Below are 21632 nucleotides of genomic sequence, written 5' to 3'. Positions count from 1 at the left end.
TAATTGACAGAGATAGGCTCCAGTTGACCTGTGACCCCAAACAGGATAATTGTCAGAAAATGGATGGGTGGATTCTTTCAAATCTTGCCAAGAATTGCGATGCTAATCAGGATCCAATGTGGAAATGAAGGCAACCCCTTGAGCACTTAGCATGCATGTTAGCTTCGATTTTGGACAACCGGATTTTTTTTTTTTACAATGGCCACTTGTAAATCTAACGTCATACAGTACAGTCTTCTATTTATTGACCTGATGGGTCTGATTGTAATCAAAGCGCCTGACCGAGCATTTATCATATTCTGTAATCCGTTGAATCATTCCATTAGCCTCTTTTCATTTAAACGGCTAATTAATAAAATGTCAATTGAGAGCATATGTGTGAAGTCTTGAATGATCAAGGTCAAGATTGCATTTTTGTCACTTATGGCTTGAAAGTTCCGTCATCCATCTAAAGTAACCTTTTAAGTGAAGTTATTCTCAAATTTGACGTGGCAAGTGTCTCGAGGGTAAAACGTTAAGAACTCTTGTAGCACACAAGCAGGAATTCCCCAACTCCAATTTTAAACTCCAACAGAATTTTATAGTCTAGTTCAATCATTTTTTCTCAACCTCTGGCTATGGTTGAAGTTTACTGAGCCTTGGGATGACATTTAAATAGAAAGTCTCATTATAGTTTCCAAGCTGGCATTTCCCCTTACTTTGTGGCAAAAGTAAGGACTGAAACCTTTTGCTTTCTAATGTTTAGATTCCTGAAAAAAATCAAACTGTTTTTACTTCTTACGCCAATGATGCGCAGTGTGATTTTCGCAACACGTTTCTACTCAGGGAAACGAGAAATGTAACGTCGAATTAAGGTCTTTGTTTTTTTTTTCATTCAACAAAAAGAGAATCAAAGTCAGGGGAAGTGTGATTTGGGAACCAGTTGAGCAAAGTGCTTGGTGTGTTCCTTTGTGCTATTATGCAGATGATGAGCCATTCCTGAGGCAGGGGGCGGGAGAGTCTAGTGTTGAGCGGCCAACAGCAGAGTCTTGCAAGTGTGCTCTACCCCTCACAGCAGCACCTCTACCGCTGCCTCGGGCCTCTCCACGCACCCTGCTGACTAGAAACCTCCTGGGAAGCAGAACCAGGACCCAAAGGACCATCATCTGCCAGCACTGGACATCTTGCTGTATTGAAGATTTTTTTTTTTTTTTTTTTTTTTTTTTTTTTGGAGAGGGGTGATAACGAACTGGAGATTGTCTATTAGAATTAATAGTTATTTTCAATGCTTTAATGACGTTGGATTGTTTGGAGCTTATAGCTGCGCATTATTCGGATGCAGACAGCATCGCAAAGCCGATTTTCTATGCGGATTAAATAAAAGATTTTTGGGGATATAAAAGAAAAGGTAACTTCTGTTAGGTGCCGGCGCTTCATCTTCAGCCTTTTGGATAGGTGACATCACCGTGCGAAGACAGCTCGGTGCGCGCTCGGGACAGTGAGCCGGGAGAGGCGGTGCACCCGCCGCGCGCACCCTGCCGGCCGAGGACCGCGGGCCTCCGGAGCCTCCATAAATGCTCGGCCCGTCGCGGAGGCTCCAGGCTGGCCGGCAAGATGAGCTCCATCAGCGTGCAGCTGCTGCTCGCGTTACTGGCGACGTGCGTGCGATTTGGCGCAGCCGAGGTGAGTGCGCTTCGCAGTTGGAGCAACTTTCACCCCGGACACTTCATTAGGCACACTTGCGCACCGTTCTGGAAGCGAGAAGAGCACCGGGAAAATCTTGCACGACTTCGACTGACGGATGTTTACTTAACACGTCTGATGTTAAATTTCTAGATAATATATATTTTTCATGATTTGTCGTCGCCAACAGGACAGCTCCCTTGCTCGCGTTCCTTAGTGTATATAAATAGTAATAAATAAGATAAACAGTGCAGTATAGAGCAATATTTAGCATCATAGAATATCAATAGCGCTGTCAAGACATTAAAACAATTGAGAGAATAATTAAGATGTGTAATTACTTGATCTAATTGATAAATCTTTAATCTTACTGAGAGATTTTTGAGGAAATATCAAGAAACAGTGCCTTCTGTCATTTATAACAATTTCCTTCTGCTGTATTTGAGAAAATTCTAGTTACAATCATCAAGGGGAATGGTGCCGTTTTCGTTGGTCAATTGCCAAATCATTAAAAATTAACAATAAAATAAAACATTGTTAATCCCGTCCATCCCAGATTTGCGCAAACCTGAGGTGTTCTTGAATTATTTTTGCCAAAGCTTTACTATGACCCGCTACATTAGCATCCTTGTTGCTATCACTAGCTATGGCTGCGGCCACGCCTGGGTGCTTCACATTTATGTGCTAAGCTAAACTTGAACTGTGTTATTTAACTGCACGGAAAGGTAAAACATTAGTTTATTGTGCAGCCAAATGTGGCCATATTCTCCATTTAGAATGGCTGTCAAATCTGAAATGACTGCAGGAAAAGCTATAAATCATTACTGTATTGCCACGTTGTGAAGTGTTAAGAAGGTTCCCTATACAATCTTCAGATCCCCTGAACAACCCAAGAGCACCTGTTTGATTTGAAAAAAGAAAAAAAAAAGTCTGTCTTGAGGAAGCCGTGCTGTTAGGGTGCCTTAATAGGCTCCTTGAATGCACCACATGGCTCTTTTAGATGCTGCTGCTCCAGATGTGAAACTAGTGAGCTGCGTCTCACACACATTGTAACTTCATTATAAAAGGAACATATGTTTGGATTGCAGCCAGGAGATGAGTCCAAATGTAATGAAATATGCTACTTTTAATAATAGCAGACGACGCAACGTAGCCGAAGATTGAAAGCTAATCACACTTGACTGTTGTTTTCAAACTTGGTTCTCATGAGTCATGTGATACTGTATAACACGCTGAGGATGTTGGATCAAGCGAAGATCAGTAAAAAGAAAAAAAAATGAAGACAGGATGCAGTCATCTCACATGCACAGGAAGTCAAGATGTGTTTCATTTGAATAGTGGTTGTTGCGACTTTCAGCTTTTTCCCCAACAGGGGTTACCACGAGTTACTCGCTTGATTTGTTTAGCGTCGCCGGATGTTCTCCCCGACACAGCCCACCCATTTTTTTTTTTTTTTTTTTTAAATTCAACCTTTGTGGCTGTAATAAGAGGTAACTGACATGAAATCAGTTTAATGTCACACTTACGCACAGACAAAAATGCGTAGGTTCAAAAAACAAGGAACAAACATATAATATAAACAATGAAATAGAAGATATATTTGAAAAAGCCTTCTGGGTTAAAACGATGAATCTCTATGATAGCTCAATTTCCCACTTCCTTCAAGGAAGCCTGACGTAAAGGTAACCCATCATACAAGATGGATGACTTTCAAACGCTGACATTAATCGCTCTTTTTTTATGACTTCTGCAGGCAGCACATTGAAAGGAAAACTCAATTTTGACAGGCGGGCTCATGGCGAAAGTTAAAAGGGCTTTGATGTATACAAGCGGGAATTCCCAGAGCTGAACTTTGAAAATTTGGAATAAGGCATATATGTCTACATATATAAGCAAACTTCAAACATTCCCATTATCATACAAATGGCTTCAAGCAACACACAGTGCTATGTGCATGTGAGTCCTCCATTGGGGAATTTGTCATGATGAAAGTTTCATTCATTTTAACCGGCGACCACCAACAGGAAAACACATTCATACGCTCACTCGTCATAATGTTTGATCCAGTTAAAAACTTCATCGTGGTTGTTTGAACAAAATAAATGAATTTATAACAGCAGTTAATATATTACTCCTCCTCGAGGCCTTTAAGCGCATGGGATGACATCATAGCTGTTTGATTGGCTGTAGGAAGTGAAGGTATGACATCATTACTAATACTATGACAAATGAAATTGCTATGACATTGAAAAACATATTTTTAGATTTTCTATGAGTCTAGCCATTCAATACCAGATATTGATATGCAGTACTGTATACCTTTCAGTTTTTTTTTCAAGTGTTTGGCTAAAAGAAGGTCTAAGAATAATTGATAAGTAATTTAAGCAAAAAAGTAATCAAGTATCTAAGATAACCAATAATAAGTACTTAAGCAACTAAACTAAGTACTAATCAATTTACGTATGTGCTAAAGAAAAAAACAGGTAGAAAATGTACTATTTTAGTATACAGTATGTACTGATTACCTTGTGTACTTTAGTCCCAAAGTAATCAGTTATTTTAGTACAAATTACTGAAAAAAATCAAATACATTCGCATGCATTTACCTAAAGTAATGAATTACTTTAATACTTAATATACTACCAGGCATTTTAGACCACCAAACCCTTGAAAAAAAAAAATATAAAAAGGTACCTGAGATGTTTGAACTCTTAACCCCCCCCCCTCCAAAAACAAACAAACAAATTAGGGATTTAATTAAATTAATTCATAGTGGAGCGCATAGTTAAAACTGACTCAATCTTTTTGCGTTTCAATATGTATTATAGACATTTATAATATCTGTACATTTTGTGAAGAATCACACGTGCGCTGCGCCACACGTCTCTGCTTATGCAGTTTACCAAGCGCCCCTCCCTAATTATATACGATTAGAAGTTCCTGCTCCGTCCCTGCAGGCGTACCTGGCATTCCTCAATATGGCCAATAGATGCATGAAAGCGCCACCGGAGTCTACCAGATGAAGGCTCTCATTTCTTTTGTCTTTTTTCGAAAAATGCAGACATTTGAGAATGTATCTCAAGCTTTTGGGAGTAACGATTCTAATTATGCAAATGCTAAATCATATGCATGTTGAGGGTGCAGTTCAGATAAGAACCAGAACATCTCAAGCAAAAAAAAAAATGGTGGCCAACAATACGATTGTTAGCTTTGGTCTTCAATAAGTTTGATCTTTGATTTTATGGTCAAGATCACTTTCACCAAAAGTGATGTGCTATTATAAAGGTGTGACACTTGTTTTGGTTGCAAACCACATCATAATGGTTGCCCCGAGCGGTGGAAACCACATCAATGTTGAGCTGCTAGCGATGTAATGCTACTCTGAAAAGAAGACAGGTGAATCACTAACTGTGCTATTATGTTATGAAAACACTAATACATTCATTGCTGTTTTTACCCTTGGAGTTTTTTTTTGTGGTGCCACACCAATATCCACATTGGCTTGATGCTATTTCCAGTAACTTTGTTCTTCAACCAGAAGCTAAGCTGCACTGTTTGTTTACAATTTAGGCATGTGAGAACAGGTTGAGAAGGTTACACTTCTTGTTCCTTGCTGAATATGCTGTGACATATCACGTTATATAATTCCCTTTGCAGTCAATTTTGATTCTTTTTTTAAACATAGAAAATACAATGTATATTTTGCAATGTAACTCTAAAATAATTATGTTTTGTTCCGGTCTAAAGAGAGTAAAATTTAAATATGAAATTTCCACTTGGAAGAAAATAAAATATGAAGTATCGGTTTTACTCTAGGCTGGGTCCTAATATAGTTTTTTCTCCCTCTAAAAGCACTTGGGTCAAAACCAACCCGATTCGGCCTTTTTGACCCGCTATTGGGTTATTTTTAACATGACCGTTTTTAGCATAGCGTAAACTAGATTATCAGTTGCAGTCTCATATCTATTTTTGCTCCTATTTGAATTAAAATGATACAATTTTAAGTGTAGCTTATCATCCAAGAACTACTATTCACAGTAAATTTGGAGGGTACATTTTACTTTACACACTCCAAACAGCTTTGTTTGAATAACCTAATTGTAGACCATATATTTGGATCCATATGACCCAATTTCCTGTTCTGCACAAATAAAAAAAAAATCTGATTGTTTTGTATGAAACAACCCAAAAAGTTGGGTTGGTCTTTTATTGACCTATAATTATTATTATTATTTTATTTTTTATTTTATTTATTTCGTTTTTTTTGTTTTTTTTTATAAAACAACCTAGAAGGTTGTTCTAATTGGGTTATTTTTTTACAGAACAGTTTTTAGAGTGTCAATTAGAAACAACCCAATCATGGGTAAAAAAAAAAAAAAAAAAAAAAGCTGACCCAATATTTTGATCATTAAGTCCCAACAATCACTTTGTACAAGACAACCTCCAAAATAACCAGAAAATTGCCTTAAATTGATCAAATAAATGGGCTAATCATTTTTTTTTTTTAGGGCCGAGCAGATAACTCCACCACCAGCACAAAAGTTCGTTTAACAAGCCAAGTGTGCTTGGAAATACATTTCATGACAGAAGGCAGGCCTGAGAAAAAGGCCCATGTCCTATAATTAACATCAGACACAATTACCCAAGCAAGCAGGTTGGCTCTGTTGGCGAGGAAAGGAAATAACGATGACTCCTCTGGGGCATCTGCAGCTCCACAACAGAGATGTGAGCGGAATTACAGCAAGCATTTCCCAGCCGCACTCTTTGAGACTCTGAAAGGGCAACCGACAATGCAGGAAACGGCGCATAGAAGCACGGGTCCGCTCGAAATACCTGCTCATGCATGGATGGCTGCTTCCTTTGGCTAAAACTCGCTTCGGAGGGCTTCATTAAATTCTCCGCGTTTTGAATGGATTTGCACATAAGTTTACACATCCAGGATATTTCACTCTCATTTGCGTTCGGTTCTGTTGAGAGTGTTGGTAAACAACAAAAGGTAGACGAATATGTGTTCATTCTTTGTGCTTCAAGACCAGGGTGTCAAACACATTTTAACCACGGGCCAAACTGCACTTTTAATTTCTGTCGGAGGGCCATTATTGCGATGAGGTCAAAAAAAACTTGTAATCGTAATTTTGAAATCTGGGGCAGTAAAAAAACTGTTCAAAAAGGAGATTGGTAATGAAAAATCGCTTGTTGTTTTCTAATTAAACTTTTTGAATTTGAAGACAACTTACAAAATTGATTTCGGAAACTTGAAGTAATTCGAGGGCCACTTTTGAGCCATTTGAGGTCCCAGGCCTTGATTTTGATACCTGTGTACTAAACTATTTTACATAAACACACACAACCCATCCATCCATCCATCCATCCATCCATCCATCCATCCATCCATCCATCCATCCATCCACCTAAACGCTTGTCCTCACAGTATAGGACCAAAATGGAGTATTTATTCTAACATTAATAATTCAAATAGAATTTCAAGTAACACTCAACTCCAATGTACTGATGCAAATTCATTACTTATACAACATATTGAACTGCAGTAGTGTACTGAAGTATTGAAAATGTTTGACCCCTGCAGATCTTTTTCACATCTGCATGCGTGTGATGAAGCGCATCCTCACGTTTGAACCAATTGGAGTTCCTTGTTTGAACCAATTCCTTGTCCATTCCAACCCGTCTTTCCTTCATCTATTATCCCTCCTTTTTGACATGCGCCTGCCTCCCTTCTCGTCTCTTCTCCGGCTCACTCCTTCCCCCACTTCCTGGCTCCTTCCTGGCTCCTTTGACCCCTAAATGTTAGCAGATGAGAAGACACAACGCCAATAGTCATTCACCCCGCTCTTAGTGACCATTGTGTGTCTGCTTTGGTTAATACCCCCCCGTCCCCACCTCCACCATTGCAAACCACCACCCCCTCGCTCAGTAATGACTGGGGGGTTAAACCCACACTCAGATCATGATTACAATGTGGCGTGTTGCTCACATTTAGTTAAATGCTGGTTAGACAAGGATTGATCGAATGTTATTTATAAACGTTAGAAAAGAGATTATTTGGATAAACCTCATGTCCGTTCAAGGAGGGGGGTATCCGATTTGACTTCCTAATATGGTTCCATTCCGGATACTCGCTGAAAAATTAAGGGGAATGTGTAAAATGTACTTTCGAAATATTAGGTATAATAAAATACTGAATGTATATACTGTAGAGGACTGCAATTCCAATGTAGCACAGTCATATAGCACAGTTATTATTTTTGTGTGTTTTTTAGGGGGATCCGCTTCCTGCAGCCCTGGTGGAGCTGGTTAGAAACAGTCCCATCTCCTCCATTGAGGACCTTCAGCTGCTCCTGCTCGCTGATTCCATAGGTAAAGCACTGCTCATTTGAATTCAACCGGCCCTGATTTGGTCTAAGAATTTCAAAGGATTTTTCATTTAAAAAAACAAACAAAACAAAAAACAAAGCCAGACCTCACTCACTTGTCGATCCCCAACAAGACCAGATCATCCTAATTTTGACCTGCGCCAATAGATACCATTTGGAGATAGACTCTCAAAAATGGCCTACTGTACAATATTGACAAAAATATCGAAGTCATTCAAGTTTTTCTGTTCTTACTTCAACAAACAATTGTGATGAATCCAAACTCCATGGTAGGAGTCAACATGTTTCAAATTCACATCAACATAACATGACTTTTTTTTACTTTAATTGTGCCTGATGTTCATCGGGCTTCATTCAAAGTGGAATACAAGTGAAAGACAAAGACAGAAAAAGTTATTATTCTTTTAGTGTCAGACTTACTCAGATTAGTTTAAATTTTAAGACAAGCTTGTGGTCAACTATTCAGGATGTTTGCATTAATCACAAGCCTAATATGTTTACTGCTTTGTCTCAGATGAGGAGGAGCGAAACCCAGCAGCAAACGGAGGTCACAGACTACCAAGAAGCCTGGGTGAGCACCCCCAACCCTCCCGCTTTTCTTGAAATACGTCACTTGCGAATGATTGGTTGGCCATTGCCCTTATCAAAAGAATATATCACATAGCTTGACTTTTCTCATATCTAACCTGTCAAAGGAAGGCAAGAAAATACATGTCTCATTAAGTATGAACGTGCATGTCATGATAAATGCACCCACAAGACTCTTACAAGAAGCTTGGAGTGCTGGCATGGAAGATTCCTGATTTTCCTCATGAATGAAGATGTAGTCTATCTTCATTAGGCTGGCTCCCGAGGCCTTGATTTATGTGACAAGTAAGGTCTTGGCGACATGCTGAAATCATTCCCGTTCACTTTTTTTTGGCAATCACCGATAAAGCACATGTGGTCAGCGGTCGTTTTCGACACTTGGTGCAGCATTAAGGTTTCTCTCCAGAATTTGTTGGTTTATATTCGGTTTTCTTCCAACTTTATCTTATTATGTTAGCTTGGTATGGGTATCGTTCGACTAATGATGATAAAAAGAAAGAAAAAATGACGGTTTGGAATGAATTATGGCAGACGTGTTCAACTTTTGGGACATTAGAAAGCATTTATTTATTTATTTTAATAAGAGAACTCAGCATGCATTCTTCCGAGGCTGCTCTTCTCCTGACTTCCTGTTTTACTGCATATTCTCAGATTGGAATCTATACCATCATTGGATATGTATATATTATGTATTTTTATGTTTTCTTCGTGGCCAGACATTGATGTGGTAGAAATGGATGGTTATTTTCAGGAAGAAAAACTTTCTGGAATCAGGTCAGGGCAAATTGAAGTTTTATTTTTTGAAAGCCTTATTCTTTCACTTCAACAGGAATAGGTATTGTTTGATTCATCAAAAAGTACAATGAGAAGTATAATGAAAGATTATTATCAACTTGATCTTTGTTGCTTGTTTTCACTGTTTATGGGGTTGTTTCCGTGTGCAATATCCTGTCTTGAAGAAATGAGGATGATGTCATAAAAATATTTGAATTTTTTTATATCCTAAAATAAAGCCATAGCAATGTCAATTGCCTATTGGTTAGCCTGAATTTAAATGTGTATGCAGCACTGTAAAACATAATTCGATATTTTTCTAAACCGGAAATGAATTTATATTTTTGGCTCTTAACAGTTCAAATGAGAAAAATGAAATGAATTTCGAGAATACTTTTAGAATCCACGTGGACAAACAACCTGGTATTAATACGTTATCTTCAGTTGAAATGTCAGTAGTTTTACTCACCGATGTCTTTGTCTACTTCCTCAGTTGCTCAGCCAGCTCAGCAGGCTGTGTGTAAAGTTCGCACCGAGGTGGTGGAGGTCACCAGGGCAATGTTAGACCGGAGCAACGCTAACTTCCTTCTATGGCCGCCATGTGTTGAGGTGCAACGCTGCTCCGGTTGTTGTAACACCAAAAGCCTGCAGTGCGTCCCTGTCCTAACACACACCAGATACCTGCAGGCAAGCATCCGCCCAGAGGCATATTTTATACATTAACGAAAAAAAAAATCCAAAATACTGTATGAATCCAGGACTGATATATTCACTCAAATGTTCTAGGTGATGAAGATCGAATACATAAATAAAAAACCTACTTACGCCAAAGCGGTGGTGTCGGTGACGGACCACGTCGAGTGCCGATGTCAGCCTGCTCCGCGACAGCCGGCGCAGAAGAGAAAATCCTCTCGCCGCCATCACGGCCACAAGGACCAGCATCGCAACCAGACACTCAGCCAAGGACGAGGACAGGTATGTTGCCACGAGTGTAAAATAATAAATACATTATGTGATTAATTAATGATACATTGTGTTATTGTGGCAGAACACCAGATCACTATACAGCAATCTAAGTTTGTGATTAAAAACCAAATTAACCTGATTAAAAAAACATAACTATCCTTGTAATGATTTTTTTTCTTCTTCCCACAACAACACAGGAAGTCCAAAATTCAGATTGTAATGGACAAAGTCAGAATTCTGACTGTACAGAATACAGCCTTTTTAGAGTAAAGTGTTCATGCTTTGCAAGAGTAAAGTCTGCCTACAATAAAGGATTGTTTTGCAAAACAGTCACTATAATGCAATTAAGCAATGTGTTGCTTCATATTCCATTGAATTTGCTCTTCCTTTGTCCTTTTTAAACAAGCTAGAGAACTAAGCATTGAATTCAATGTTTCTAAGTTGCGTTATCATTATTATATGCCATTTTGACACCCCTACTCGGTACATAATTGTTTATTTTATCATCAAGGTGAAGGTGCATACCAAGGATGAGCTCCATCAGTGGGATGAGCTGAAACAGAACCAGGGTTCCCTCCTGGTGGACCTCCTGGAACAGCACTGGAGCCCCAGAGGAGACACGTTCAATCAGCCCGGTGAGGGCTACAGTCTGGCTGGATCGGACACATCTCTACCTGAAGAGGCGGTTCTCATCGGTTCACACTGGACGCCGAACTCCACTGGCATCCATGAGACTAAAACCCAAATTGAGAATAAAGAGATCAAAGAAAGGATATCTGAAAGAAACAAGACTATTTCTTCAGTGGATCAGGCTGGTATGAATAACACATTACAAGATGGTAAGGGTGTCATCAATCCGGGGGGAATCCTTTTTGAGGGATCAAAAGGCCAGGATGAAGGTACACAACTACCATCTTGGCAGGAAGACAAATCTACATTTCCAAAGCTTTCCACTCAAAAACCTCAAGCAAAGTGGAGTCCAAATGAGGAAACCATGGAGAGGTTCGGAAGCAGGTTGAGACCCACCAAAGAACCCAACCCGGAGCCTCGGGAACAGACCAGACGGAGAGACAACAACAAGACTCCAGAGGAGATGAACATTCTGCAGATTGCGGAGAAAAGGTTAGAGGAGGAGAGGAAAGAGCTGCTTTTGTTGCACAAGAGGTTGGACCAAGAAAAGGAGATACTCAAACAACAGCAAAAGAAACGAGAGGAGGAGCAACACCGCCTACGTGGTAGACATCGTTATCCGCATACGACCACGACGCCCTGGCCAGGTACGGCACGGTTAACCCTAAGTAATAAACTCTGGCAATATTTTCATGTTATGTTCCACGCGTAGAGGACACAAATGTCAAAATAATCCCTGACTGAAAACAATGCAATATGCATGCAAGGTCAGAGGTTGCTGATGTAGCTTTGTAAAGAAACATAACACACACACGTTACGCTACGTTCACATAGTTCTTCCTCTTTGATTAGCTATAGCAGAAATATGGCAATGAAACCAGTGTGGTGCAACCTGTGTAACATAATTAGCGACTACTAGGCTTATGATTATCCAAATACAAAAAAATGTATGTTAATATGATAGATCATGTTTTGGCATACAGTACGATTGAAATTTGTAATGGGTTTTTAAAATTGATTTCATTTTATTCACTATGAGAACTTGCTAAATGTTAAACATTGTACCGTTAGTAAGAAAGTCAATAATTCTGCACAGGCGTACATGATAAAATTACTCTATGGTTGTTACTTTATGTAGCAGTAAAACGATGCTATGCTATTTCATTCGTTCACATTTACACTCTCAAAAACAAAATTTCACCATCTAGTGGCCATTAGTGAAATTGCCTAAGATGTAATAAATAATTGGATCTATATATAGTTATTAATTATAAAAGTTAATATATAAAAAAATTACAATAAACTAACTATACAGGGTTTATATCTCAAAAACTAATAAGGTTATGAAAACACGCCTGGCATATTCTCAAAACATTTAATCTGAAGTTTTACAAGGAATATTCAAATGTTCATCAAATGCTCAATGAATGTTCAGTCTGAGCACATGCAAAACATCTTTGATTTTCATTATTGCGTCTGAAAAGTATACAAACAAATCATTAGAATTACAAAAAAAAACTAATGAATTTAAAATGATACCGGGTTAATGTTACTACCATTCATAGCGCAGTAGAAATGAAGACTTGAAAAGTGCCCGAACACCCTTTATATACATTGAAAACTATAAAACTGATCAACTACATACGCAAAATACTGTAAGAATAATTCTAAAATGAAGGGATGTAGTTATTCTTAAGTTCTTAAGTTAACAAATAAGAAATCCTATTCCGCAGAGACAACGACCTTGGCTATCAAACAGCAACCGCCAGCTCCAGTGGGGCCCAGACCTCCTTCACATCCAAGGAGAAGGATGAGGAAGAACCGAAAACGAATAAGCAAGGCAGCTATGCGAGCAATGTTAATGTAAAGCTTTAAAACAATTCCAGGTGAGTTTACAGAATCCTCCTGATTTGATTATCTTTCGCTAAGGAGAACTTTACTAATCACGTATTCTGACAATTCCAGAACTTGGAGTATGGGTAATCCAGGTCTTCGTAAAAAAATTCAAACTACTCCTCAGTGACTCTACTGTTTGAAAAAGCCATAGCTACACCTGGATGGACTAAAAGGGAAGAAGAAAATATTGGAAGTGGCACCCAAAGACTTGCCAAAAATGCGTGCCAAATTCCATTTGAACGGAGCGGTGGGAATCTGTGCAACTTCTCGACGTGGATGCTCGTTCTGATAACACAATAGAGAAATTGCACTTTGAAAAAGTCTCTTTCTGAAAGACCGTTGTACGAAAGGCAGACCACGTGGTCTTGGGACTGCGCAGCAAAGAAAAGTTTGAAATCCCAATGAAAACAGTGACATTTCTTTAACATATTTAATGCCATTTAACCCATTGCAAACACTGGAATTAAGCGGATGTGATTAGCGTGATGAATCAAAACAAGGGCCTGTCTGAGTCCTACGTTAATATTTATTTGATCACAGCTACTACTAAAGGTTGACCTTCTTCACCAATACAATATGTAACAGTGTCATGCAAGCCGGGATTGTAAATGAACAGCATTATTTTTTATTTAAAAAAAAAAAGGTCAAACCTTCAAAGTGTCATTGTGTTGAGTCTGTATGTCAAGTGTGTGTTTGCTTTGTATGTTTGCTGAGTGTGTGTTCAATTATGTCAGCAACCATCCGTTTAGATCAAGGAAAAGTCCCTCCTCCACTGGCCACTTTCTGGATGAATCAGTCACATTCCTTAAGTAAAAAAACGACAGTTTTACATGTAAGGATCTGTATTTGTGTAGTTCATGTCTCCATCAGAGATGGCATGAAATGTTCTGTTTAAAAATCCATTATCCGAAACTTAAGTTATTGAAAAGTGTGTATGTTCTACTTGTCAACTTACAAATGTTACTGATTTTGTCTCTTACTATGAGTTTTGAGGAAAAAAAAAACTAATGATATTTTCTTATGGTAAAAAGCTCATGTGCTAAAAATGTCGTGTTTTGTCTTTTCATTGCATTCCAGCATGCCTTTTTCCGCCTCATGGGACTCTCACAAAGTGAGATTAAGAGTAGGAGTAACCATATTAAACCTGAGTAAAACACGGAACTGCACAATGGATTAAAAAAATTGGAGGTTGATGTGTAGGTGAACCTTGACACTCCTTGCGGTTTGCGTTTCACCCACAGCCACAAGCATCATCGTATCGTTAAACAGCCACCATCACCTGTTCCTATTTTGTCCAAAACAAACCGTCCAAATATTTTAGTTGCCACATTTCCTAAGCTGTTGACCCGCTATCCACATGCGACTCCTTAACCTCAATACTTATTTGTGCAGTGCGGGCTTACTGTTGATCTCGCACACAAGTAACACTTCTAAACAGCAGACCATCTCCAAATTCAACATAGAGGTGGGAAGCCAGTACTCCGCTTGCTGGGCACCCCCGCAAACATCAAATAGGAGTGAGGAGGAGGAGGAGGAGGAAGAAAAGGATAAAGGCGTGGAGCCTGGGTGACTGTGAGAAGCATGTTCATGCTCATTTCGGACACATACAAGGGTCAAGCACTGCGACAATGTGGGCGTGTCTTTAAGGACCCGGGTGGGTTCAAAGCGGACTAACGGAGCTCAAAGGATGATATGGTTAGTTGGCTTTCAACAACACTATTACTTAACCAGAAAATAGCTACTGGAAAAAAATACTGAACAATTTTTTAATTGCACTGCTTTATGTCTGCTACGTGCACCAAAGGAATATTTGACTCAGAAACTATACTCGCAAATAAACTGGGAAGATAATGCGAGAGCTTGACAATGTTCTTGATTACGTATCACAAATATAAAATAAATCCAACGTAACCACAAAAATACCAAGAAAATTGAACTTGGACCTAAACTCTAAAATACTTGGTAACCATACTCGAAAACTAGACTACAAAACTAGAAATACAGCTCTACATGACTGTTTGAAAGCTTGACTTGAAGTGCCTTATACGGCATCTTGGTGCTCTGGCGTTAGATTTACTCAGTTCATTTGAATGTCTTTTTCGATCTAACTAAATTAGCCAACATTTTGAAAACGTTTGGGAAGTGTCGAGCAAAATAGACTACTGTTTACAAGTATACACTGTGGAAGTGAGCTTCTGTATGCTGCTGTATGACCTTTTACCAGCAGAGGCTGCTAACATGTTGCTGCGCAGTTGCCTTTATTTCACTTACCCAGCAAATTACCTGGCAAATTGGTGACAGAAAATAAACTAGACCTTTATCTGTGGGTGAGCTGTGTTCATTCTCACAACTGAGTAACCACCCCTTTCTACTTGTGCCCATTGACTAAAAGAAACAAAAACTGATACACATAGTGAGACTTGCGCTGGGCAAAAAAACAAAACAAAACAAAAAAAAACAACCAAAAGCAGGGAACCAATGGAAATGATAAATTGGAAACATGGCCACAGGCAACATTACAAGTAAAATCTAAAATCCAAACTAGGACACAACACATACAAGCTAAGTGCTTCATAAATTTAAGAGAAATTTCGCAATACCACAGAGGAGTTAATGTCCTAACCAGATCTTGGCTAGAATTGCCACTTTGAGCCTGGCCCACATTCCCTAATCTTACAGTAGGAAACAAAAAGGCGTTGCAACGGGAGGTTGCACAAGTGTCCATGTGACCCCCCCTCTCACACACCTTCCAATGTGTTTATTTTCCTGTTTTTATACAAGACAACCAACAGAGGAACATGATGTTCACGGAGGAACAACTGCGATCCAGCGCTCGCTAAATTGGTGGATCCACTCAGTCCGGTGAAGCACCCTCCTCTTACAGGGAACAATAGCCTGCCGCTGACTAGCAGACTCTGGAATGTCACTGAAAAAGGATGGAATACTTAAAAAAAAAAAAAAAAAAAAAAAGTCATCAAATAAAATGCTCCGTCCCTTCCATTGTGATTGCCAAGGTCAAACACATGTTGCATGTTGACATTGTCTTTTTGGAAGTTCCCAAAATTACTCAGCGATTTTGTTTTGACTTCACAACAATACTTGTCTTAGCTTGTCATAATGTTAACCCTTAAGGGTTTTTTTTTTCTTCAAAATATTTTTAGATCTCTATTTTAAAAAAGGCTGTAGCTTGATAATGATTAGCGCTAAAGGCATATTGTGTAAATGTTGCTACTTTGGTGCTTAAAGGGTTAAAATGCTGCTCAAACTATGTTTATTAACTTTACCATAGGTTTTAATGATGATTGTGGGATGGAATAAGTAAATTCACATTACAATGTTTTTTTTATGGAAAAAAAAAGCTTTTGAAAGAGAAGGAATTGGAAGTGGAACAGTATCTCCATGTTTGATTAGGATCGCGCTATAAAGTACTTACAACGTTCTGGGAACATTTTGGGAAAGGCCCATTTCTTTTCCAGCGCGACTGTGCCTCAGTGCGCTTCTGGATATACCGACAACTATTTCCACAGCACATGCCACACACTGCAAAGAAGGGAATCGATGCAGGCCTCACAAGAAATCCGGGATTCAAACCGCAGAACCGTGAGGCGGATGGACTAACCGCTTGTCCAACGTGCCATCTGCATGAACCTCAAACCGTAAATCACACTTAGATACCTTTTATTTTTGTTTTGACTAATATCTCTAATGTTTGTGTAAGAAAAAGAGAGGATTTCAGTGTAATGTTTAATAGTCTGAACTTGACTTCTGCACCATAAAAACAAATGAAGCATTTCTTTGGATCAACCTCTATCCAACCTTCCTGCAGTGGTGTCTGGCGGGTCTTGTGTGTTGTTTGGGAGTGTGAAAGGTGCAACACAAATCAGCCATGTCATTAAATCATACGGACACCCAATTATAGCGTGTGACACCCTCGGAATATTGATCTTTTTCCACCGTTTTTCTGGGTGGAGGAGTTTAACAATGAACAAGTCACTTTTTGACATTTTCTGCGTATGAGCGAGTAAATTCATTATAGTTGATGGGGTGACCTGTGCAAAAGTCTAATAAAGCTGTTTTGACATTTCAATGCATTATTTTTTTAATCCAGAAAAGCTTGGCGGAACTCCACTTTTGGGGTAAACGCAGTCATCAATAACCAATGATTATTTTATTAAAAAATAATCATAAATGAGCTAGTTATCCCACCCTCAAAAGCATGTCCCACATTGATAAAATAAACACCAGAGCGAATTTGCATATAAGTGCCATTGCCCCCACCCCCAAAAAAGGGCATATAATTTATTTTTGTCATGAGTTATTGACTCATTCAAAGCTCTAATAGGTAAAATAAAATAATCTACAAACCTTTCTTTTTTTTGATACAGCCCCTTTAATTTTTTTAGAAGTCACACATTTCGATATATAACGCCCTGGGGGTAGAGGGGCAAATACACAAACAAAAACTACATATGTATGGATAGATCTCATGCCACTGAACATTTTGAGTGGCAAAAAATATAAAAATAAAAATAAAAATGTTAGTTATCCTGCCCTCAAAAGCAAGTACCACATTGGTACAATAAACATGAGGGTAGTCTTTTCTAGATGAATGCACAAGGGTTAAGCTATGTTTTTCTTCCGTAGAAGCTGTGTTTTTGTCTAAACTATTGACCTGGTATGCAACCCTACCAATTAAATTTACAGTTTTTCAGTAAAACCCCCTCAAGATACATTTATTTATTGACATTTATCGCATCAAGAAACCTGAACCTAACCACTGGGTAAATGTTTTCACACCATCGTGACTACTTCTGTTTATCACTGCAGTTCAGTATCATCAAAATGTCAAGAACATATTTTATGCAAACAGCGACTACCGAGCTTGGACATTGACAACAAGTCGCAAAAAAGCACACCTCTGGGCAAACAGGCATGCATGACCACAGAGCAAATAGGACTGCGGTTATGAACTTATGAACTTCAACACTTTAGATTTGGGGATTTTTAAAGAATAAAAAGCTGATTTTTTTTAATGATGATGTGATTAGAATGTGTGCTTTCTGTGTGGAGAGTATATACAGCGGCACCATAGAAAATGCTGTTAAAAAAATACAATTTTAAATGCTACTTCTTGCTTGCATTTGTTCAAATGTGTTTTGTTAGTAATACTTGCCACTTATGTAGGTAACTAAAATGCTAGAAACATTTCTCCATATGACTGGTTGAAGTTAGACTGAAAACTACAACAACAATGATAAACAGAGTTGAATTGAAAGCTTCCTTAGATGAAAAGAGCATTATTACATTGGACTGACATTTAATTCTGGAACTATTTTATATATAAAAAAAATAAATACACTTTTTGTGTTTTGAGCTAACTAGTGCCCTCTACTGCTCAGATACGACACACTAACCTGATGTCCATACTGAATATTGTACAGTATATATATATATATATATATATATATATATATATATATATATATATATATATATATATATATATATATATATATATATATTGGTAGGAAGTTAGGTATTGAAGCAGTTTGAGTATTTATTCAAAATCAAAATCTTATTGTCTACTTAAACTTTGGATTATTCAACATTTTCAAATTAGTATTACAGGTAGTTGTGATTAAGAAGCAATTTTGTAAATTTGTAGCTCTTTTTTGCAGGTTTATCTCAGTGACCTGAATCAAGTTTTTTTTTAACTAAACAATAATAATATGAAATTATTAACATTTATTATTATTACAGTTATTGTTTAATGCATAGATGCCTTTTTCCTGTCTAAATTTGAAACGTCTGACTGCTTTTGAATGCACCATACGTCTCACCTTCAAATTAGCAGCTAGTAGAGACTTGTGGCATCTCATACAATGCCAACACAACTGATGAGTAGTTTCATTCACCAACAATAGAATATAAATCTTTTCTTTTCAAGCTAATCTATTAGGAAGGCAACCACTGTTTTGAGGAACATCAAGAAAATAAAAGCCTGATGTTATTTGATGTGCTTATTTTGAAGTTGGCCTGTGTAGTGCATATTTTATGTTGTTCTGGCTACCTTGGCATCAAAACAACAAACATACATAAAAGTGAAAAGAAATTCTTCACATACTAATGCTCTTGTTACTCAAGGAGTTTAACCCCTAGTTGCTGAAATCCTCTTATAAATGCGACTTACATGATCGCTTCACATGCCTCCTCCTCCTCCATCTCCGACAGTAAATGTGTAATATCACATGAACCCGCAACCTTCACGTGAACGTACACGTTTTTTTCACCGAACGATCCACGAACCATGTGCGGCCTGAACCGCAGCGATTGTTCTGTACTGAAGGATAACATGCGGTACAATGACCAAAGTAGACACCAAGGGTATTGAAAAAAATTCTCAAAAGACTTGCGACAAGTAAACTAGATTTCTCTTAAAAGGGAGGGGGCAGAACACAGTACCCTGAGGCCCTTACGGTGGGGCAGGAGAGCTCTGCGCTGTGCGCATCAGGCGGGTCATCGCTGTCAAGCTTGACCATCTGATTGGACCACAATGTGTTATCTGCACACTGGTGATTCTGCTCATGCTTCTGCGTGTTTGCGTTGGCATCCCAGCGCGGCACCAGATTCGATGTAGAAGTGGAGACGCTGCCGCAGGGGAGGCACATGTAACCATCGCCATTCAGGGAGAACATCAACGGGGGAGGATCATCTGAGGAAGTTACTTGGTTCTCCTTTGTCTCTTCATACATGCACTTGGAGTCTAAAGCCTGACAGGGAGACACCTAAAAGTTACTATCGCATGTCATACTATCATCTCGGCAAATGTTTTTAGAAAGGCCGTAAAATATTCCGCTAACATTTTATGTCACGCTTGCATAGCTGACGGATGGTTGTGAATGAGTAGCTGACCTGACAGAAGATATATGGACCACTGAAGTGCACTGGAAGGTCACAGCCATTAACCTTCTCAGCGGGGAGGGGCAGGCTATTACGTTTGTGGTCCTGTCGGTCCTGCTCCAAATCTTTATTTTCTGCACCCTCAGTCGGCCACGGCGAGGAGCTTGGGGAGACGCAAGGCTATTTTCAGTCATCTCACTGATGAATTCATGCATTATGACTTGTGCTTGACTAAAGAGGGGGAAAGGTTTAAATGGCAATACTAGTGGTGAAAAAGAGAAATATTACCATGGAGGCAAGCTGTGCAATTGCTGCACTTTGCAGATGTAAGGTTCTTCATTCTCTAACAGGGCCTGGCAGCTGGAAGACTGGATGATAGAAATAATTTTCTGTCATCATACAATACGACAAAAGGGGGTGGAAATTGATTCTTTGAAAATAAATCATTTAGCATGTCATGATTTTGCATTCCCACCTTGATTTCCGACAGGGTTTTGCTTTTGCCAGGCGAAGGAACCGTCTCCACCCAAAGAATGACTTTTCTGTTAGAAGATATTTGATATATTAAGGATGCGAAACATAAAATATTTAAACTGAAAATTTTTTTTGGTTTGATTGAAGTATATATAATAAAAATATGTACTAATAAATGAAGTGAAAAAATGTACCTTTGACAAGCTAAAACAGTCCAGGAGAGTATGATGAAGACGATGGCAACAGTGACAGCAACGCAGAAATAGACAATGCTGGTGAGGGGCCAAGGGGCTATCATAAAATTAAAACCCATGGATGATCATTTATGACACAAAGCAAATCAATGGAAAATAAAATACTTCACACTAGAGTCCAGTACCTGCATTCGTTCTCCATTCTTCTGGCTGGGTCCATTCTGAGGGGCTTCCGTCATAGAGCGAATCTTCTCCAGGGACAACTAAAGATCTGACTTGGACCTGGTAGTGCTGGAACGGGCTCAGAGATTCACCCAGGATGCTGACGGCTGTGGAGCCGTCTGAAAGGTTCAGCAGATGAGAAGACGCCTGCCAAAACAAAACAAAACACTGCTTTTAATTTTTTGACCAACCGGCTGAAAGACAATTGCACTACATATATGATATAATGGAGTACATTACAATACAGTCTCCAGTTGCATATCACTATAGGTAACAAAAACAATGCGAATGTAAAAGCATGCGGTAATAAATTCAGCGCATGAGTTCATAAGAATATGAAGTTATAACCTTAAAGGACTTGTTTCAAGCTTCATTGTTTCTTACCTTATCCTGAGTCCTGTAGTAGCGCACTTGATAATGTACCGGTCGTTTGATTTTGGAGACTATGCTTGGTTCAGTCCATTGTACGACCCAGTCGTTGCCTTTTGCTCTCACTTTCACCTGCTGCGGTGGCTTGGGACAAACTGTGAAAAAGATTTAGGGGATTTCTTTTGATGTCAAATGTCCAAACAGGTCATATTTAACCTAATTGGAAAATCATCACGTCTTTTTTTTTTTCAAAGAACTTCAGATTCATCCCGACGCAAAACTGCAGTTGTGCCATTCAACAGTAGGTGGCGATGCTAAATCATTTCACCACAGTGAGCTGAGCATAACCCATCAGTTTGTTTTTTGAATTTTTTTGCAAGTCAATCACTCACTGTGCTCATAAGCCCTGAACGTCTTTGTTCGGCGAGTTGGCTGAAGTTCCAGAAGCAGATGTTCGGGCTTTGGAACAATCAGCGAGCAGCTGTATCGCACTAATGGTCTATTGGGGTCAGAGTTCACGATGGGTTTCATACAGCAGCTCTCAAACCTGCAGGCAGAAATTACA

At 38.8% G+C, this 21632-nt stretch overlaps 2 protein-coding genes across 7 annotated transcripts in view; one reads left to right on the top strand and one right to left on the bottom strand.

Annotated features, from left to right (window-relative positions):
• Positions 1-1201: 1201 nt before the first annotated feature.
• pdgfbb (platelet derived growth factor subunit Bb) lies at positions 1202-14020 on the top strand. Its single transcript, XM_088436330.1, has 8 exons — positions 1202-1662; positions 7941-8037; positions 8569-8625; positions 9910-10103; positions 10203-10391; positions 10894-11659; positions 12746-12898; positions 12978-14020. The coding sequence occupies exons 1-7, from the start codon at positions 1594-1596 to the stop codon at positions 12877-12879; spliced, it is 1506 nt and encodes a 501-aa protein (XP_088292456.1). The 5' UTR covers positions 1202-1593; the 3' UTR covers positions 12880-12898; positions 12978-14020.
• Positions 7096-21632, bottom strand: part of csf2rb (colony stimulating factor 2 receptor subunit beta) — a 39572-nt gene continuing 25035 nt past the window's right edge. The window contains exons 13-24 of one of the 6 annotated variants that reach the window (XR_015868114.1): positions 21460-21614; positions 21083-21222; positions 20662-20845; positions 20477-20573; positions 20284-20350; positions 20097-20176; positions 19821-19971; positions 19371-19678; positions 11057-11116; positions 10242-10982; positions 9886-10097; positions 7096-7460 (exon numbers count right to left, since the gene is read on the bottom strand). Coding sequence is in view for 2 of the 6 variants with exons in the window: in XM_088436328.1 (XP_088292454.1) it covers positions 19343-19678; positions 19821-19971; positions 20097-20176; positions 20284-20350; positions 20477-20573; positions 20662-20845; positions 21083-21222; positions 21460-21614 (1210 nt within the window). In the remaining 4 variants the exon portion in view is untranslated. Of the gene's footprint in view, positions 7461-9469; positions 9595-9885; positions 10098-10241; positions 10983-11056; positions 11117-18455; positions 19679-19820; positions 19972-20096; positions 20177-20283; positions 20351-20476; positions 20574-20661; positions 20846-21082; positions 21223-21459; positions 21615-21632 lie in introns of those variants that run through there. The other 5 variants (XR_015868116.1, XR_015868115.1, XR_015868117.1 and 2 more) reach the window with 5 other exon arrangements.

Source organism: Hippichthys cyanospilos, chromosome 16, assembly GCF_059441005.1.
Source record: "Hippichthys cyanospilos isolate Australia breed blue-spotted pipefish chromosome 16, RoL_Hcya_1.0, whole genome shotgun sequence".
Lineage (NCBI taxonomy): Eukaryota > Metazoa > Chordata > Actinopteri > Syngnathiformes > Syngnathidae > Hippichthys > Hippichthys cyanospilos.
Note: the sequence above shows the minus strand (reverse complement) of the source record. Positions and strands in the feature narration are given on the sequence as shown.